Source organism: Danio aesculapii, chromosome 13, assembly GCF_903798145.1.
Source record: "Danio aesculapii chromosome 13, fDanAes4.1, whole genome shotgun sequence".
Classification (NCBI taxonomy): domain Eukaryota; kingdom Metazoa; phylum Chordata; class Actinopteri; order Cypriniformes; family Danionidae; genus Danio; species Danio aesculapii.
The window spans coordinates 48,599,202-48,619,448 of NC_079447.1; the positions used below are offsets into that span (position 1 = coordinate 48,599,202).

General features: G+C 38.1%; 1 protein-coding gene across 2 annotated transcripts in view; it reads right to left on the reverse strand.

The window, feature by feature from the left end:
• Nucleotides 1-20,247, reverse strand: part of micu1 (mitochondrial calcium uptake 1) — a 114,295-nt gene that overhangs the window by 84,834 nt on the left and 9,214 nt on the right. For both annotated transcript variants that reach the window (XM_056470314.1, XM_056470315.1), the window contains exons 2-3: nt 19,211-19,375; nt 13,964-14,150 (exon numbers count right to left, since the gene is read on the reverse strand). In XM_056470314.1, the coding sequence (XP_056326289.1) occupies nt 13,964-14,150; nt 19,211-19,374 (351 nt within the window). In that variant the 5' untranslated portion in view covers nt 19,375. The remainder of the gene's footprint in view (nt 1-13,963; nt 14,151-19,210; nt 19,376-20,247) is intronic.

Sequence of the window (20,247 nt, forward strand, 5' to 3'; positions counted from 1 at the left end):
AACATATCCCAGTCTGTGGTATTGAAGCAGTCTTGTAAAGCCTCTGAAGAACCTTCTGGCCACACTTGTATCTCCTTGCAAACCGGTTTGGTGACTTTAACTATCGGTCTGTAAGCAGGCATTAGCATGACAGTTAAGTGGTCCACCAAGGTGGGGGAGGGGGAAGGCTTTGTAAGCTCCTCTCTGTGTGGTATAATCAAAGTCCATTGTGTTATTGCCCCGTGTTGGAAAGTCTATGTGTTGTTGTATTTTTGGAAACACACTCTTTAGGTCTGCATGGTTAAAGTCCCCTGCCAGGATGAGAAAAGCATCGGGGTGGGCTGTCTGCTGCTCACTAATGTGCAGTTTCCGTAAACACAAAAGCACAACAGTCCTTTACAGTCCTATGTGATGAACGAAGTAGACGGATGTAGTCCAGTTTGTTGTCTAGCGAGCGTACGTTCGCTAGAATGATGGAGGGGATTGCGGGTTTGTGGGGGTTAGCCGCTAGCCTTGTTCGGATACCCCCGCGCTTACCCCTCTTCTGCTTCCTCTCGAGCCGCTTGAAGCGCCTCCATTGTGGGCGAGGTGGTGAGGTGGGGGTCGGAGGATGGGTACGCATCCGGAGCAAGCCGAAATCTTGCAGCTCATCAGTGTCCGCGGAGTTTAACTTGTGAAGTTTGTTTCTACCGATGTCGAGCAGAAATGTTCGACTATATGCGCGCTTAAGGACAGACAAACGTGACGTTGACGCACAATAACACGGCGACGTACAAGACGAGGAACACAAAAACACATTAATAACACATTAATAAATAATACCAAGTTTTAACACATCTGCTACATTCCAGTGGAGCCTCCGTTGCGCTCTACCACAGCTGGCAAAACTTTCTGAAGGTGGTTTAAGCACCAAATAAGTGTTTTAAATTATGTTAGTCTCCTTATTTCTTTCCGTTTTATTTTAAATATTATAAATGTTTAAAGTTTTAGGTAAAGACGTCAAAATATGCCCACACATGCAAGCTAAACTAGATCATATCTGAGTCATCATGCTTTATTACCCAACCAAAATCAGCGAGGAAAAAATAAATGTTTTAAATTAAATTATATTTAAATGTTAAATTAAATTAAAAAATGAATTTAAAATTTAAATGCCATTTAAAAATAGTTGCTAAAATTAATGTGTTACTTACTTACATTTTTAGGCATTAGCCAAACAGAAAGCCTGTCTACGGTAAATCCACACGCACTAAATAGCCTACCTTTTTCTTTTATAACACTGTAAACATAACTTCGCAGGTCGATCATCTTCAAACGCAAAAGGCATTTTTAAGTGTCCTAACTTGACTGCTGCTGTAGAATGGGATGTTTTTTTACATAACTTTAAACGTGTGCTTTAGCTATGTCAAAATGAAAGCAAATTTTTTAAGGGCTCTGCGTTTTGTCAATTGTATAGCTTTAATAATAATAATAATAATGGATATAACAAATTATAATATTATAGTATAGACATTTTTACTAGGCTACTTTAATATTAATCCCTAACTGAAAAACGAATGTGAAAATGACTGGCAGCTGTGCTAAAATTAATATAATGGCAAATTTCTTCTGCGTTTATTCCCTTTATAGCTCAATAGTTTTATTCAAAGAATATAGTTCTCTCTTCAACTTTCAGGTTTGAGGTGGGGGAAGAAATGGCAGAGGCAATTCAAATGTACAATCTCTAAATTAAAAAAGGCCACTTACGCGGCATCTGTGTGTAAAGATTATTACCTTATTTTTATTTTATTATTATTATTTATTTATTCATTCATTCATTCGTCATTCATTTTCTTTTTGGCTTAGTCCCTTTATTAGTCTGTAATTGCCACAGCGGAATGAACCGTCAACTTATCCAGCATAAGTTTTACGCAGAGGATGCCAGGAGGGCCAGCTGGGGCTTCGGGACGGAGTGAAAGGAGAGGCAGGACTTTGCCCCGAGTCTGGGAAAGATGGCTTGCCGTCATTACACTAGTTTTCCGATGGCACACGAGTTACATGCGCCAAACACATGAACAAATAAATTAATAAATAAGGGAAAGAAAACATCTAGCCTTATAGGCTGAGTTCTTTTTGATTATAATCGCCGTTAAGTTTCCATTTTAAATGTAAGGCTGTTGCAAAAAATAATAAAATTGCTTAAAATAATACAATTTTAATTTATAAGTGACTTTGCTGCGTCCCCCTTGATGTTTCAATAACGCATAATAATCTATACACCATATTAAAGACACTTAAATAGACATGATTTCGGCCTCACTGATGCCCATTAACTCCTGACAGACAAGCTTTTGGTTATGAGAAGGGGGAAGGGGTCTCCACTATTAAGTGTTTTTCACAAACATGAATACACAAAATCCAAAACTCCTATAGGACGGATGGCGTAACAAAACCTATGCGTTTAAAAACGAAACCGCATTAAATATGGGGCCTTATGAAAATGAATGTTTCTATCTTTTGAACGGTGACGGCATAATATCATGGAATTACTTTCAATAGCAAAATAAAAAACATCTCAAGGAAGAACGGACAAAAGAAAGTTTCACTTCTATCACTCTTTAAAAGTTTTGGTTTGGTTCATTGTAAATGCTCAGTCTCGTTATGAACTGATCTTCATTTCTCTGTGTTGGTGGAATAAAGCAGGCGAGTCAGCCGCACCAATTTATGAGCAGACAGAGCAGGATTCTCGCGATGACCACCGGCGCAATTCCGCTCTTTGTTATGAGCCGTAGTTTCAGTGTAAACTTAGTAAAGGTGATTTTCTTTGGCGATGATGTCTACAGTATTAGATTTTATATTTAGCGGACATTTGCGCTGAGCACGCGGTGAATGCAACGCATCAAGATTCGGGCACCTTCTCCGAAAACACTCGATTGATCTCAGCTGGTGGATCAACATTTACCTCATGTTATGATCGCTGTCATCTGCGCCATTATTATTATTATAAGTTTAGGGGAGGTTTGCAAACCTGTGCACTTTTCACTCTTCAGCCGTTTGTATTTCCTGCAGTAACAAAATCTCCCTGTTCATTATATTCAGACACACAAATGCTCCCAAATATATTATAAGGGGGCATAGATTAAATTTCGGGCGCTCATGCGACCAAAATGGTTGCAATTTCGAGCCCTGTAGTATAAGGACATGTATTCAGACCACAACTGAACGTTTGAAGAAAATTGAATGCCTTATTATTTAGAATTAGCTATTATTGATGTAAATGCAGCCGTTCAAGGCGCATAATTGATTTATTACGGTACTGACGGTATTAGAAAATCCATGTCGTGGCGCAATGTCACACCGGTGATGACTATGACACCGGTGTACCGCCCACCCCTACTACCTGTTATTTAAAATATCTATATTACGCTCCAAGCATTCGCCAAAAAGAAAATATTTCTAAGTAAAAACACAAAACATAGCTGAATAGAGTGTTGCCTGCTTTAGAGGATGGGTTAGTAATTATATTATAACTGGTTATGTTCAGGTCAATGAAATAATACCTTTAATAAATAAAATATGTTCGTAAGAACGTGGTGGGCCAGTGATTCCGTCGCTGTCATCAGTGGTTTAATGAGCTCAGGAGAATTCTGCTTTGCATTTTTCTATGCATTACTAACATCACTAAACCAGACATTTGTTTTATAAGTTAACCAAATATTCGCAGAGATTCAGCAGTTTTTTTCTGACGCGTTTGCCAGTCATGCCAGTCAGTGAAAAAAAAGTAACCGTGGCCCTGTTTGCAGGTATTAATATTCGTTTTTTCGTCAATCTGATGCAATTTTTATTATTTATACAGGACGTTAAAATGCAATTAAAAGTTTCAAATCAATTAAACTCAATTTATAAAAAGGCTAGCCTATTTTATGCATTAAATATAACTAATTTCCTTTATTTCTGATTAGACCATGCATTTTAGACTATTTTACAATTGTAATATGTGCATATGCTTTTTTTTAAAATAACATTCGTTTAACAAATATTTTAGCACATCGAAAGTAATTAAGTGACCTGTTTTTTTTAAAAAACCTTTATGCAAAAGGATCAGAGGATAAATTATCGTAGGATAAACGTATCTTATGGAAAAACACCAATTGACGGGCTCTGCTTTCGGTTTTAAAAGAATCAAGCAGCTTTAAAAAATATAATTTGCTGAAGAGAAATGACAGGAAAAAAAAAAGAAAAAGATAAAATATATAGGGACTGTTAAAAGAACATTTTTCTTTAATATATTCTTTCGACTCCGAAACATCAGCTAAGAAAGATTATGATGAATGACGGAGTTTCTCTATTGCCTGCTTCAGCAGTTGTCCCGGTCCCGCTGGTTATGAACGAGGAGGCGGAGAGAATGCGCTGTTTAGTTTCGGCTTGATATATTTAAATAAAAACTAACACCGAACTGCTTTTAACGCTCAAAAAGTTAAACTAAAATGCACAATTCTTGTTGGTTGCACCCGCGGGATGCACAATGAACCAAACGCGGCATTATTTTAATTCTATATTCGTGAAGAATGAGCCATGAGATTGAGATTTTTGAAGGTGCTCTCTAGCGGCGAAGTTCCTGGCAGAGTAGCGAGTGAAAAAATGTGCATAAAGAAATTGGACAAGAGGAATAACATTTTAAATTATATAACAATCATCGTCTTTCTAATCCTCGCCCAGTTTTAATACAAGTTGTGTTTTTTTAATATTTGTGGCTGGGAAGTTTATTAAGAATATATTTATAATTATATATAATTAAATAAATACATAATTATATATATATATATATATATATATATATATATATATATATAGAGAGAGAGAGAGAGAGAGAGAGAGAGAGAGAGAGAGAGAGAGAGAGAGAGAGAGAGAGCTGCTGTAAAGGCTATTTCTTTCCGTTCGCATCCCGTCCCTTTGCGCCCCCTGGCGGCTTTTTCACAAACTGCGGTCTTACACTAAAAACAGAGCAGCATTTATTTCAAACGGCGGCGGTATAAGCCACGGCGGTAATAGCCACTTTGAACTCTCACCTACTGTACACTATACACTACTTGACAAAAGTCTGGTCGCCTATCCAAGACTTAGAAACAATAAATAATAACTTGACTTCTAGTTGATCATTTGGTATCTGAAGTGGCTTATATGAAAGGCAAAGGCCTCTAGATTACACTTATTTTACCTAAATAAAATATGATCATGTCTTGATTTTTAATGATTTCATTAGGACAGTAAGGTCTGACTTTACTTGGACAAAAGTCTTGTCACTAAACAGAAATAATGTCCAGAATAGAATATAAAGTCATGCTGCAGTGGAAACAGAATGAATATTGTGTCTGACTCCATCATGAGCTTGGAGGACTGCATCCATACATCTCTGCACTGACTCAAATCACTGATTAATAAAGTCATCTGGAATGGCAAAGAAAGCGCTCTTGCAGGACTCCCAGAGTTCATCAAGATTCTTTGGATTCATCTTCAATGCCTCCTCCATCTTATCCCAGACATGCTCAATAATGTTCATATCTGGTGACTGGGCTAGCCAATCCTGGAGCACCTTGACCTTCATTGCTTTCAGGAACAAATGTCTTGATACCTCAGGCTGTTGATGTCGTCATCCACTCTGCAGATCTCTCACACACTCCAAACTGAATGTGACCCCAAACCATGATTTTTTCCTTCACCAAACTTGACTGATTTCTGTTAAAATCTTGGGTCCATGTGGGTTCCAGTAGGTCTTCTGCAGTATTTGTGATGATTGGGATGCAGTTCAGCAGATGATCTATCAGAAAAATCGACCTTCTGCCACTTTTTCAAATGATCAGCTAGTAGTCAAGTTATTATTTACAACTGGGATCAATGACAAGACTTTTGTCTGGTCTTTTACAGTCTATTTGGTCTCAAAACCGCATAATCTTTATTTATTTTAATCTGGGGATATTCATTCAGGATATTCTCTAAGCGAATGCATTAACAATGTTTAATTGATTGACAGCCATTAACATAAAGAAATTAATTTTTCAATCAGAGTTGTGTAACTAAGTGTGATGAACGAGTCGGGGTATTTTAAACCAAGATCATCAAAATAAGCAGTAATAGAGGTCAGTTTCATCATTCCCATCTAGATTCGATGTTCAATATTTCTGCATCTGGCCATCTTTAGCGAAGCCTGTTTTGCAAGTGATTCATTATGCAGGCTACAGTAGGCTAATTAGCGCAGTTTGGAAGCTAATTGAGTGTCAGTTATTAGACAATAGAAGCGACTGTAATAGCGCGATCAAATAATGATGAGTCTGTGTTTGTGATGCTGCCAGAACGCCTGCAGTAAGTGATGCCTGTAATGTGAAACTGCACCTGTCAATCAAAATTCCAGAGGCCACTTCAGTTTTGTTATCATTTAATGCTCAGTCGCTGAATTGGTTCAGAATTGTGTAGTTGTAGTTGTGTTGTTTTCTTAAAGTCTTAAAAGCTCTACAATTCTAAGGAAACTCAAAAAAAACCATCTCCTTTTGTTTTTTTCAATTGTGTCCATGTGTCTTTGAACAAGTTTCAATACTAAAGGATTGAGTGTTCTGACTTTATTCTGTAAAGCTTCAAAGTTCAAAGCATGTTCAAAGGCATTTTGGAGCCCACTCACTTTTACTACTTAGACAAAAAATATGCATGTATAAATAATGTATTCCCAGTCATTCAAAATAATTACCACTAGTATTTTTATCAATAGGCGACACGGTGGCGCAGTGGGTAGCACGTTCGTCTCACAGCAAGAAGGTCACCGGTTCGAGCCTCGGCTGGGTCCCTTTTGCACCACGGGAACGTTTACTGTGTGACCATCTGTGACCCGCACATGATAAGCTCTTACAAACAAAAGTTGCGAAGCGATCCAGACAGAAATCGAATCAGGCAGCTCAAATGTCTCTAAAATAATAATAAGAGAACATGATGCGCTGTCTGTCGGTTTAATGAAAGCAAACGTACACAATGATCAAACAAGGCGGTTTTTTGTGCGTCACTAACTGACATCTGCATGACATCATTCATACAGAAAGAGACTGTGTGTGTGTGTGTGTGTATGTGTGTGTGTGTGTGTGCGTGTGTGTAGGCATGTGTCACGACCTCTTGCTCCATTTCAGACGGAAAAGCAATGTGTTGTAGAAACAGACAGGTTGGAATCTAACTGGCACCCACTCTGGAATGGCATTGAAGCCAGCTGACATTGGCACACCAAGAAAAGAGAGAGAGAGAGAGAGTGTGAGCGTGAGTGTGTGTTTAAGCATCAAATCAAAGACATACCTACAGTACAAGCATACATCACACAAGCACAGACGCAACAAACACTTCCCTTGATCTTCTGAGGGTTCACAGTCCTATATAAAAACATTTGCTACTTCAAAACCTACTCCTTGCCATGAAAATGTAATCTCGTGAGCGGTTCTGAACACTCTACAGAAGTAGCGACACAATGGCCACTTACGCCGAGCAGCTAAATTGGGTTGTCATTCACATTTTCACCCACAGCTTAATCCTGTTTGTAGACACAGTTCAGCAACTCATGGGAGATACAACCGCATTCTACAGCTTATCTCCTGAAAACCCCATTACCATGAACGTTCATTGAAATGTGTACAGGAACCTGAACAAGCAGTACTTAATGAGGTACATCAACACACAAAGATGGACCTCCATTCCGCATGTGGAATAGAAGAAATCCACAGGGTAAGTGGTGCGAGTCTTGACTTGTGTTGTAAAACACAATCACTTATATTGGAAACAGGACAAATATACAGCAACACGTACCTGCGCACTTCATTATCCCAATATACAGTTAAAGACAAAATCATTAGCCCTCCTGTGATGTGTTCTCTTCGAAATATCTCCCAAATGCAATAAAAGGATCACAATATAATGGTTTATATCATTTGGTATTGATAATCATTGATTTTTTACAACCCATTTAGGAATATAAGGATTTTTTATTTAACCACTTTATTTTAATTTACCAACATTACTAAGGCAAATAGTTTTAATAGTCAAAAACAAAAAAATTTACAAAAACCATCTCGGTTTGGTCGCATACGCCCCGAAATTTTATTTATGCGACCTCAAAATATATTTGGGAGAATTTGTGCGAGTGCATAAAATTTTTGTCGTGCGACCAGTTTTCACAGCAAAATGTTCACCGTACGTGCAGATTTAGGAGACATTCACAAATTATGCATCTTTGCACCTAAAAACACCAAACGCAGCCCTCAGGAATGGTTTAAAACTGTTGACATGTCAACTTGCTGCAGTAATCAAATCCTGCAATGCTTGTCCCGCCTTTAAGCTCTTCTTATTGGCCCACTGCGCTAGAACAAAACGCATATGAATTGGTTAATATCAGCTGTCAATCACTCAGTTCCGATGACAGGGAGCTACAGTCGCAAAAATGGATACGAGAGAATGAAAACAACACTGGCAGGTTTAGTTTTATACACCACTTAAAGTTACAAATAATGGCACATCTGATTAGTGATCATGTAATGAATGTCAATCCAGCATTTACACTTTTCGAAGAGTGGATAAAAGACTTCCAGTGGTTAAAGTCCGCTATGGAAATGACTAAAGCATTCACCTTAAAGCCGGTGGGACGGAGTTTTCAGGTAACGGTGTTTGCCACTAAATCTACACATTTTAACCACGAGATGTTCTAACGTTATTTAATCGTCACGATGCTGTCAGTCATGCGACTGGCACCGCGTTCACCATCGCTAAAGAGCATGCGTTTACTGAGATTAAACTAATATTGCAGCTCGTGAAAAGACCGTAATGCTATTAAGATGACGTATGCAAATAATAGGTTATATGTTAATAGCATCTGTGTAATATCAAACGGCACCTGTGAGAACAGCACAGTTATTATCAATAATGCAAAAGGAGATGTTTACAGAGTTAGCTTAAAGCCTACAGTGAAAGAAGTTTTGGGACTAAAAAAAGTACATCCTGGTTAGTGAGATCACAAAATTTCAGGTTAAGCTCAATCACCATGCGCATAAACCTCGTGGAGCGAAGGGGCGTGGTCTAAGGCGCTGTAATGTTATAGCAGAGAAAGCTACAATGCCGTCCTCACGCTGCTATTTCCACAGAGCTCATTCTGTTTCTGTATTTGGGCTTCCAAAGGACACGACACAAAGAGAGAAGTGCTTACAGCTTAATATTAATTATGTTCCAGAGAATTATAAAAAAAATATAGCTAGCATTTGACAAAGGACAGCTTCCAGAATCTCTCCCAGTTCAGTGCTGGATTTGGCTAAAAACTCCTCCAGCCATAATGGACGAAGCTGTGGATTGTGAGCCACAACCTGTAAGTAGTTTTATTTGTTAAAATTGATCAATTGCATGCACTGTTTCTAGCATTAATAGTATGTTGTAGCAAGGATGTAAACAACTAGAAATGCTGTTAACAATTTAGCTACCCACAATCTTCACCAGCACTGCAATGTCTCTCTATGCAGCCGCTTTCCCTGCATTTTACATCTCAAATAACCAACTCGCCAAATAAATCAGAACGTTTTATATTACTTCACATTACACTTGTTTATTCCGAATATTTGTGAAAGACTCGTCAGAGTTTATTTTAGAGAGCAGGCGTGAGGTTCAGCGGTATCCTCTTTATTTTCTGTCTGATTCAGGCTCCAACTGATACAGCTAACAGCTGCTCTGACTGACAGAGTTTACACAGCAGAGGCAAAGCGCGTGCTTGTAGGGGAGTGACGTGGATCCGACCTGCGAATCACAGCACATTATGTTAGCTGACCAATCAGAGGTTCTTGAGGACGGGCCTTTCGAATGAACTAGGAAATATGACTGTCGTTTTCATGTTAGCTGAGCAGCTGTATATAAACAATGTAAGATATATGAAAAAATAATGTGGATTTTTTTTTTTTTTACAAATAAGCATGAGCACACATTGCTTTGAATCTTATAAACACAACACACAGAGTGTAAGTCTTAAAAATAGACTCTGGACCAAACTTTCCCTCTATTATAGTAACTATTAAACTTTGCAATTAATCCTGGTCAACAATAATCCCGAAACTGATCATTTGGCACTTTGACTATTGCAGATGTGTACAATACAACAACCCCTATCACAGTTCTGCTGTTGCATATGCAAATGGTGTCACACTTACCCATTACCCAACTTATCTACACAGAAATATCTTCTGCTTCCATTTTCATGAATGAGGCCTATTGGTCGTTGATGTGGCCTGGAGGGCAGAGCTTGTGTAAACAGAGACAGCCACCTAATGTACCCCAATACATGATGAATAGCCTCATCCATCAAAGGCAGGGCCCAACCATTCTATAGCAAATCAACTTCACTTTTAATGTGCTGCCGCTTTGATGCATGATGTTTATTCTATCACTGCATCCATATTTCAGAAAACACATACATCCTCTCTCTTCTCCATGGCTTATGATGAAATCTGATGATTATGTTCTAAACGAAATAAACCACTGCCACTTCTGTCACGTCGTGCTATTTTAGGAAACAGAGTAGCAAAAATAAATCATTCTGACAAAAATCTGCCCTTTTTTTAAAGAACGCATACAAGAAAAAAACACAACAGTCGCCTAAGTAAGTACGCCTAGAAAGTCAATCAGCAAACAGCCATGATCCACAAAGATGTGTCAAAGTCAAAGCCAGTTATGGTGATGAACAGGCCGATCTTCACTGGGGCCTGCACAGAAGCTTACAACAAACCAGAATCAAAAAAACAACGTGCATCTACCGGGGAGCTACCGGGGTGCGTTTCCCAAAACCATCATTAGCCATCTAAGCTTGAATGTTCCAATGCTGCAAACATCCTTCAGTGTTTCCCGAATCCATCGTTCAAATGAACACTGGCAAGCAGCGTCGCAAACTTTTGTGGTTGGAACTACACCTCTAGACCTGTACAGGGTTCCTACGCTAAAAAAAAACTATAAACAAATTTAATTTCATATTTAATTTAAGCACTTTCAAGGACCTTTGAATACTTTCAAGAAGCGTGGGAACCCAGCCTGTAGTTCCTGGCTATGTTCAATTTTGAGTTATCCCCCCTATTCCCTATTAGGGCTGATTTATACTACTGCATGTGTATGGTCCGCCGCAGCCATCACGTGGTTGTATAGCCCTCGCCGTGGCTGACGACAACGCTGACACGCACATCTAAAAAAAATTTCAAATTTAAAAGCTCTGTGATTGGTTGGCTTGGTAACTGTGACGAGTGTGGGCGGTGCTGAGAGCTGCGAGGCCGATGGAGTGAGTGTTTACTAGTGTCGAGTCCCGTGAAGGAACTCTAGATAAATCTTTACCACCTGATGCAGAACTTGCTATTTTCGGACATTCACAACACATTCCTCATCTCCCAGATGGACTCCAGCAGTCTTTGTCATTAGGTTAAAAGGCTTGTGCTCCGACATTTGAGGTCATCTTCAACTCCTACATTAGAAATGTGGATTGCGGACATGATTTCGGTAATACAGATTGAAAGACTGAGATATCTGAGGACTCATTCAATTGAAAAATTTTTCAGAGTTTGGGGTTAACTATCTGGATAAACCAACCAGCCACTCAACCTCTGTGGATTCTTCAGAGACTTAATTTACTCATTTCACTAATTTAATTATTTATTTTTATTTCTCTATTCTATTTTCTGTTGTCACCCGCTAAACTATGTTGCCATTGTTGTCTTTTTCATTGACTCATTGTATGGGATTAGTCCGGGACAGAGCTGAGCATTGTGTGTGTGTGTGTGTGTGTGTGTGTGCGTGTGTGTGTGTGTGTGCGCGTTTCTTTGTGTTTGTTCTTGAAAAATCCAATAAAATATAATTATTTTTTAACGTTTTTGTGTTTACCTTATGATCTGTGAACAAGTTGTTGAACGTCTGCCTGTTCCCGCCTCTGAATGAGCGAGTTCTAGCTACTGGTACATTAAGGTAGCGTTTACAAACAGCACGCAATAGTATAAATGCATGACTACGCACAAGGCAGACGCCATGGGTCACGGCGATCACTCATTGCAGAAGTATAAACCAGCCTTTAATTATAAAATAACAATGCCAGTGACTCGCGATCCCCAATATCCTCTGAGGTGGTTATAAATGTCCAAAACCGCTCACACACAATAATAGGCCCAAGTCTATTCTTAGTTTAGTTTTGGAAAACGTCACTCGGAGGTTATCCTTCATGTTCAGTTCAAATCAATCTGCTGCATCTGACCTTATTGCTGTGCATTTAATCTAATGTAATGAGACCCCAGGGGGTGCAATCCAATCAGGAAAAGAATGTAGCATATGGACAACATTAGTTAGAATATTTTCATAAAATGAATTTGATTTATCACCAATTTACAATCACCCCCCCCCACCCCCCACCCCGGACCCCTAAAGAATTTTTGGGTTTTACTGCACATATCGGTTGCAATAAAAGACCGGTTCGGTTGCAATAGCAAACATGTCTTGTTGTGTGGTAGGATGCCAAAATAGAAAATAAATCCAAAGTCCAAAAATAAAAATCTTAACTTTTACTGTCCACCACACTGCTTTTAATGCCAACCGCAGACGTCTTTGGCTAACAGCCATCATAAGAGCTGAATGGAGTAAGGACTTAATTAAAAATGCTCGACTCTGCAGTTCTCATTTCATATCAGGTAAGTTCAGTCTACGCTGAATCATACACATTACTTGCTTTTGATTGCAGCAATAATTTAAGCAAAAACTGTTAAATATGGTGAATTAAACTGCGGACACTGAATGCTAAGAATTCACATACCCTGCCGTACAGGTGTCAGAATGCAGTTGTTTTGCTTATTGATTATTACCCAGGCCTTGTAAAGCTCCATCTTCTTTCCTTGTCTTTGGCTAGGCAGAACTTTGGTTTTTAGCACTACAAAGTTTTGAATCTGGTAATGATGGAACATTACTTCTTGCACATGACCATACAGAACAACAGTGTTGGCATCCAAAGACTTGTAGGCCTTTAACTTCTCTCTTGTAAAATCACTTGGAGCTTCAATGAGATTGTATATTGGGGGCTGGATGCTTGGTCATTTCGTCTTATCCAATATCCATTGGGAGGTAGCTATTGCAAATGGACCGGTCAGACGAAAGCTACTCAGTTTAACGTTAATTTTGCTAAATAACTGTGCTTATCACTGGGAGACAAGCTGTTATAACACACTGAAAGCATTGTGTTAATAATATATATAATATGTAATCAATATAACTAATCTCTAATACAACAACAATCTCTGTCCCACATCGGATATCATTCCCTCGCTGTAAATGCTAGCGCTCCCGGGGTTTTTTTGCAGCTGCGATGTGCGCACATCCTGAATGTTTACAAACTAGTAATTCACCTATATATGGAGGGTCAGAAACCTCTCGGATTTCATTTAAAATAACTTAATTTGTGATTTAAAGATGAACAAAGAAATCAGGGTCTATGGAACGACATGAGGGTCTAACCCTTTAAGTGAGGTTTTAGTAGACCAATCCTATAAACACATTTGGCTATTGCTTCTTTGAAAAGATATAATAAAAACCCTGGTGCCTTGAAGGTAACAGATCAGCTACTGAGCAAAACAACAGTGCAATATTTTATCTCATCCATTCTACTCTTTCCCTTCTCATCCATTTTAGGTCCCTCACTCGGCTGTCCCAGATGCTGCTTTAATATCACATTTTCCCCCACAGTTAATGTCAGCCGCAATTCATTAACTGCTATTGTCGCTCTGCCACTTTCTCACTCCTGGCGTATCAGATGAAAACCCAATCCTGAAAAGCTCAGGTTGATTTCATAACCGTGGATTTGCATGTTGATTAGATGTGATGGCTCCCCATTTCATCCGCACGTGGTGAAGCCAGACAGATTCATCAAGTAATGGCTGGATGACACTGACCTCATTATGCGAGTGAGATGATGTGCATGTGCAATGATCACCTTGCGGTCGCGGAAGCCGATTCTCTGTTTCTTCTTCTTCCCTTCTGAGCCCGCCTCGTCTTCATCCTCGCCGCTGCTGGACTCTAGAGCGCCTTCAGACTCCGCCTCCTCCGCGACATCTTTCAGAGGCTCCTCCTCTCGCATCTGCTCCTCGTGTTTAACTGAAGACCCCGCCTCCGCATACGCTCTGCCAATCAGGAGAGATTATGTAGATCAGTCACACAGTAATAAAACTGCAATTAAATAATAAAAGAAATTATGAATGCAAAATCTATGATAATTGTAGAAATAATCATGGTATTAAGTGGCAATAAATAATTAGAATAATGAGAAAAATGCTCAATAAAAATGGTAGTAAAAAATAAAATATTATTTTTGAAAGTCACATCAGAAGAAATTTGAATTTTTCTATAAATATACATATATTTTTCCCCATTTGGTTATGTTTCTAACAGCTCAAAAAGTTCAAAAGAAAACCTACAGGCAGTTTGTTATAATATCATATATTTTGGCACATATTTAAACACATAACGTACAAAGTTATGCGTGTAAACATGTGCCAAAATATGATAAGAATTTTGTGCCATTCTAGGCATACTGTAACTAGCTAGTTCTTTCAATGTGCCTACCACCTCTAAGCCTTAAACGATGCCTAAAACTATTAACTAGATAATAAAGAGCTAACTATGGTGCCTTTCATTTTTATACTTTTAAAGGTGCAGTATGTAAGCTTGACAACCAGTGGTGGAATTAGGTATTGCACTCCTGGTTCAAAACACATGCAAGCGCAGGTTGCCAGATTGACAACATCAACAGGAGTGTGCCAGACCATTGAGCCCTGTTGTGCTCTGAAGAAAATATAAGACTGTGTATGGAAAACATCGTCAATGCGCCGTGATGCACCGAGATATCGAATTGAAACGAATCAATGGCATGATAATCGTAACCGAACCGTGAGACCAGTTTAGGTTCACACCTCTTTTCACAAGCATTTTATTTTTTCTAAATGCTACCTTTACATACAAGTAGATCAAACTCGCTCATTCAGAGGAGGGAACCAGCGGACATGCGACAACTTTAATCATAAGGTAAAACCCACACTCGTCAATGTTACCAAGCCGACCAATCACAGAGCTTGCACTGTGTGTCGTTGCAACGTGTAGTTATTTTTTGAGAGGTGCACGTCAGCATCGGCATCAGTCATGGAGAGGGCTGTGCGACCATGCAAAGGCTGCACCGGACCATACACATGAGCTTGACGAAGAAGTATATATCAGCCTCTACTCATAAAGAAAACATAGAAGTGAATGAAACTGCAGTTCATTTACTGGCCACTAGAGGCTGGTTCCAATTGGGAGTAAATCCCCATAGACTCCCATGTTAAAATGTCCAACTTGCAATGGTGCAGTTAGTTCCGATAACAGACCAAATCTGGCCTCCTTTTTCAGGAGAGTAGTATACTTACATCATTTTATTTATATATGTATTTGATTATTTAAAATAAATTAGGGACGTAGGATATTTCGGACGCAGCCTATGTCTTCCTTATTTAAGATGATTATTCATTCTTCATTCACTCATTTTCCTTTGGCTTTGTCTCGGTTTCATCAGAGGTCACCACAACGGAATGAACCGCCAACTATTTCAGCATATGTTTTTATGCCGCAGATGCCCTTCCAGCCGCAACCCAGTACTGGGAAACACCCCTACAGATTCACACACACACACTCATAAACTACAGCTAATTTAGTTCATTCAATTCACCTATAGTGCATGTGTTTGGACTGTGGAAACTCCGTACAGAAATGCCAACTGGCCCAGCAGGGACTCGAACCAGTGACCTTCTTGCTGTGAGGCCACAATCACAGTGCTAACCACTGAGCCACCGTGCCACCCGAGATCATTAGCTCATTACAAAAAAGCTCCACAAGCATAAACACATGCATGTCAGATATGAGACATAATAAGTGCAGAGCTGTGAGTCCCCAGGAGTTTACCTGGAAACCACAAGCAGCCGCATAGCAACACCCTGATATGATGCTGAGGTGGTCCTACAGCAAACATCTCTTATTTCTTCATAAAAAATGTAAACAATTTTTCATTCGCCATTACACTTGGGAGCCAACATTGTCAAGCTGTCCGTGTGTGTATTTATCTCTAGACGTGCACCTCATACTAGAAGTCAATAAACAGAACTAGCAGGTCAATATCTTCAGGAAAAAAAAACAGTAATTGAAAAAAGACCTGGCGTTGGGTTGATGGTTGTGTGTTTGAAGGTGCATTCAATAATTCAATATAATGACACAGTGAAAATGACTGCACAGATGAAGAACTGGAATGCCAGCTCATCCCATAACTCCTTCATTCTATTGATCACAGCCCAGATGTATTGTCTATATTGCTGACATATCAGCTCCTCCATTCACACACACACACAAACACACGCACGCACACGCTCGTACTGCACTGGCCTTCACCCAGACTGCAGAAAAATCTCTGCAGATACAGAATCTATAAGGACACTTACGTTAAAGGTGAAAGGTGTCTTTTTTTATGCTCCAACACATATTTTCTATCTCAGTTTACCATGCAGAGACGGCTATATGTTGTATTTATGTAGAAAAGAACATGTTGTGGTCATGATTTGAAATAATATATAACACTAAAATATTACAATTATATCAAAAGTAAAACGACAAACTAAATTAAAAAAAAAAAATCTTAAATGAGATTTAAATAACAGTAGATATAAATGTAAAAACATACATATTATCATGCATGCACAAGCCAAAAATCAACCAATATATACATAACATGAAATGACATGGATATTAAATAAAATGTAATAAATAAATAATTAAATAAAATAAAGAATTATTTTTTAAATATTAAAAATAAAAACAAATAAATAAATAAAAATAAAATAAATAAATAAATAAAAATAAAATAAATAAATAAATAAATAAAAAATTATAAAAATAAAATTAAATAAATTGATAAATACAAATAAATATAATATTAAAATTATTTAAAAAAATAAATAAATGTTAGCGCCGATGGTGTAGTGGTTAGTGCGTCGAGATCTTATGCAGATCTTTCCCTCTCCACTCCCTATGCTTTCTTGTCAATACTCTCTACTGTCCTATCAATTAATAGTGAAAAAATAGATAGATAAATAAATAAATAAAACTGGTAACTGGAATAATCATAGAACATATTTTCCTCGTACAAATCAATAGAACATGTTTTTTACATGTTCAACACCACCTACCCTAATTAGTGTACTGTGAAAAAACTAATTAGAGTAACTGTTAAATAAATATTTATTTGGATCCCATTTGTTGCCATGTCCTTAGTTTGTGCTGATTTTTAAAAATATATATATTTTAAGTATTTTAATGTTAATGAAAATCACTTTCTTGTAAAAGAAGACTCTGATTTTGGGGCCTTCAATTTACACATATTTACCAAGGAACAGCACTGGTCAATGAGAGGCAAAAGTGGTGGTAGAAAAGCTTAAGAAACCTGTATTTTATTTTTTAAAGATTTTTTTTGGGCCCTTTTGCCTTTATTAGATAGAACAGTAATTAGACAGGAAGCAAAGTGGGAGAGAGGGGGTAGGGTCGGGAAATGTCAGAGCCTACATTCGAACCCAGGACGCACTGAAATGCTACCGCACCTTTTGTCGGCGCACTAACCACTAAGCTATTGCACCGACAGAAACCTGCATTTTTACATTTCATGATTTCTATAAATATTTTCAATAATATCCAGCTGCAGACCCACAAATTTCAGGCCACACTAGGTAATATTGTAAAAAATACTAATAATATTGACCTTTTTTTATTTTAACTGCGTTTATTCTAGCCGAAATAAAAGAAATAAGACTTTCTCAAGAAGTAAAAAATACTACTCCATGCTCTGTTAAACATAATTTGGGAAATATATAAAAAAAAATTCACAAGGCAATAATTCTGAATACAACTGTGTGCATATATGTAAATATATATAGTGTATATATATGTAGTGTATATATATATATATATATATATATATATATATATATATATATATATATATATATATATATATATATATATATATATAAGCATATCTAAGTGGGAACTCTTGAAAATCCTTTTGCATTTGAATTTACGATGTCTAGACTTAAACCTGTCAATCAAACGACAGGGGTGGGACTACTTTATTCGGCGCGTTTGAATTCAGAGGTGACGTCACTCACAGTCGATGTAGTGTTTTGTACTTCACAGTCTCTGTTTCCAAAATCGTACAACATGACGACAATTTTGAAATCAATGAAAGACAAAATTAACATTTCACATCAATATTAGATTTCATTTTTTCATAAAGTGTTTAATAAGAAAACATTTGTTAATTAACTTGGATGGTGAGAAAATATGATATAAATTAAAGTCATTACAAAATGACATATTTCTACATAATTCTGCTGGCAGCTAGCTCTCAGCAACTCTCACCAGCAGGGCCAGGAGGGAATGCTCAACCTGCAATCTGTGTGGGTCCTAACGCCCTAGTATATTGATGGGGGGACTATACTGCTCATTGAGCGTCGTCTTTCGGATGAGACATTAAACTGAGGTCCTGAATCTCTGCGGTCGTTAAAATTCCCAGGATGACCTTCGGAGAAGAGTAGGGGTTTAAAATTTGCCCACTGGCCTCTGTCCATCATGGCCTCCTAACCATTCCATAATTGGCATTTCATAATCTCCTCTCCACCAGTCAGCTAGTGCTGCCGTCGCATCATCCAGGTGGATGTTGCACACTGGTGGTGGATTAGGAGATTCCCCCGAAAAATGTGCAAAAGCGATTAGAGTGTCCAGAAAAATCGCTATATTAAAAATTTAAGGAATTACTATTATTACTTATTTTTAGATAATGATATTATATATATTTAGAGAGAGAGGGGGTAAAAAGGGCTCAACTGATCCATCATTACCAATATATGGTTCATCCTGGCCTGAACCAAGTGGCCCGAAACGTGTGTGAGAGTCTGCAGCTGGCTTAATCTCATTATTTTTGCTGCTGCTTGAAACGGATTTCTTTAAAAGTAACAAATAAATGAAACATCAAAACCCCAAAGCAAAGCAACAATGAAACAAGAGCCTCAATAAAAACAGCAACTCTTTGATGTCTCAATGCTGTATTTAACTTAAAACTGTGCATTAATGAAAGTGTGTGAGGTAGAAGTGGTGTATTTAGGGATCATACCTTGTCCACATCAGTCCAGCGCTGGCTGAGATGCCCGTCACCCCTGCCAGGGCGGCCAACATCAGTCTACGCCGCTGATAGGAACGGAAAGCCCCGGTGTGATGCCGTCTTGTCAACTGCACCATCCCGACGGTGGCAGCCGTCAGCGCCCGCAAGCGGTACATACTGCAAAACACAGAAAAAGAGGGTGATTCCTATGCAAGTAATGCATTTAATTCAGAATGAGCATCACATCTATATGCAAATATCTGCTCGAGTGACACAAATGACACCAATTCAAATATTTAAGCAGGGCGGTGAACTGACATATACTGAAATGAAATACATCCAAAGTCAAACAGGCCTATTCTGCGTCTCTCACATCTGGAGATTTGGGCCAATCTCCAATGCTATGATATGATTCCGTGTGAAATTAAAACTGTAAATGAAGGGTTCTGGATCTTTCCAGAACACTGCACGGATTAGCCTGAATCCCTGCAAGAGCACATCTCCCACAGCCCTGAGCCTGTTCTACCCTCAAAAAAAAAACTAATCATCCAGCAGCACAGGAAAAAAAGTCACATTTATAACAATAGACTTTAAGAAAGCCTTGAAATGAAACGGCACTTTTAGTTCACATCTTTTAGTTTTTAGGTCATCTTTTAGCTAGTGTAGTGAAAGCTGACAAAATAAAAGAATCTGGGAATGTTTTTATCATCTGGTAAATGGAGCAAAAATACTGCACCATTGGTGTGTGCAAATAGATGCACGGTTCCAAGGTTATAATAGTTATTTTCATTATTCTATTATTATTATTATTATTTATTAAATTACACATTAAATTGCATACTACCTGACAATACCTATTCAAGATTTAGGAACAACAAATAATAACTTGACTTCTAGTTGATAATTTGGCATCAGAAGTGGCTTATAAGTAGCGCCAGACAGAATCTGAAGACATTTTTTGCTATTTCTGCAGAGAATTTTGTAAAAAATTTGTGGATTTATGGAATTATTTTGGGAGTATCGGAACTAAAAACTTAATACATGAAATG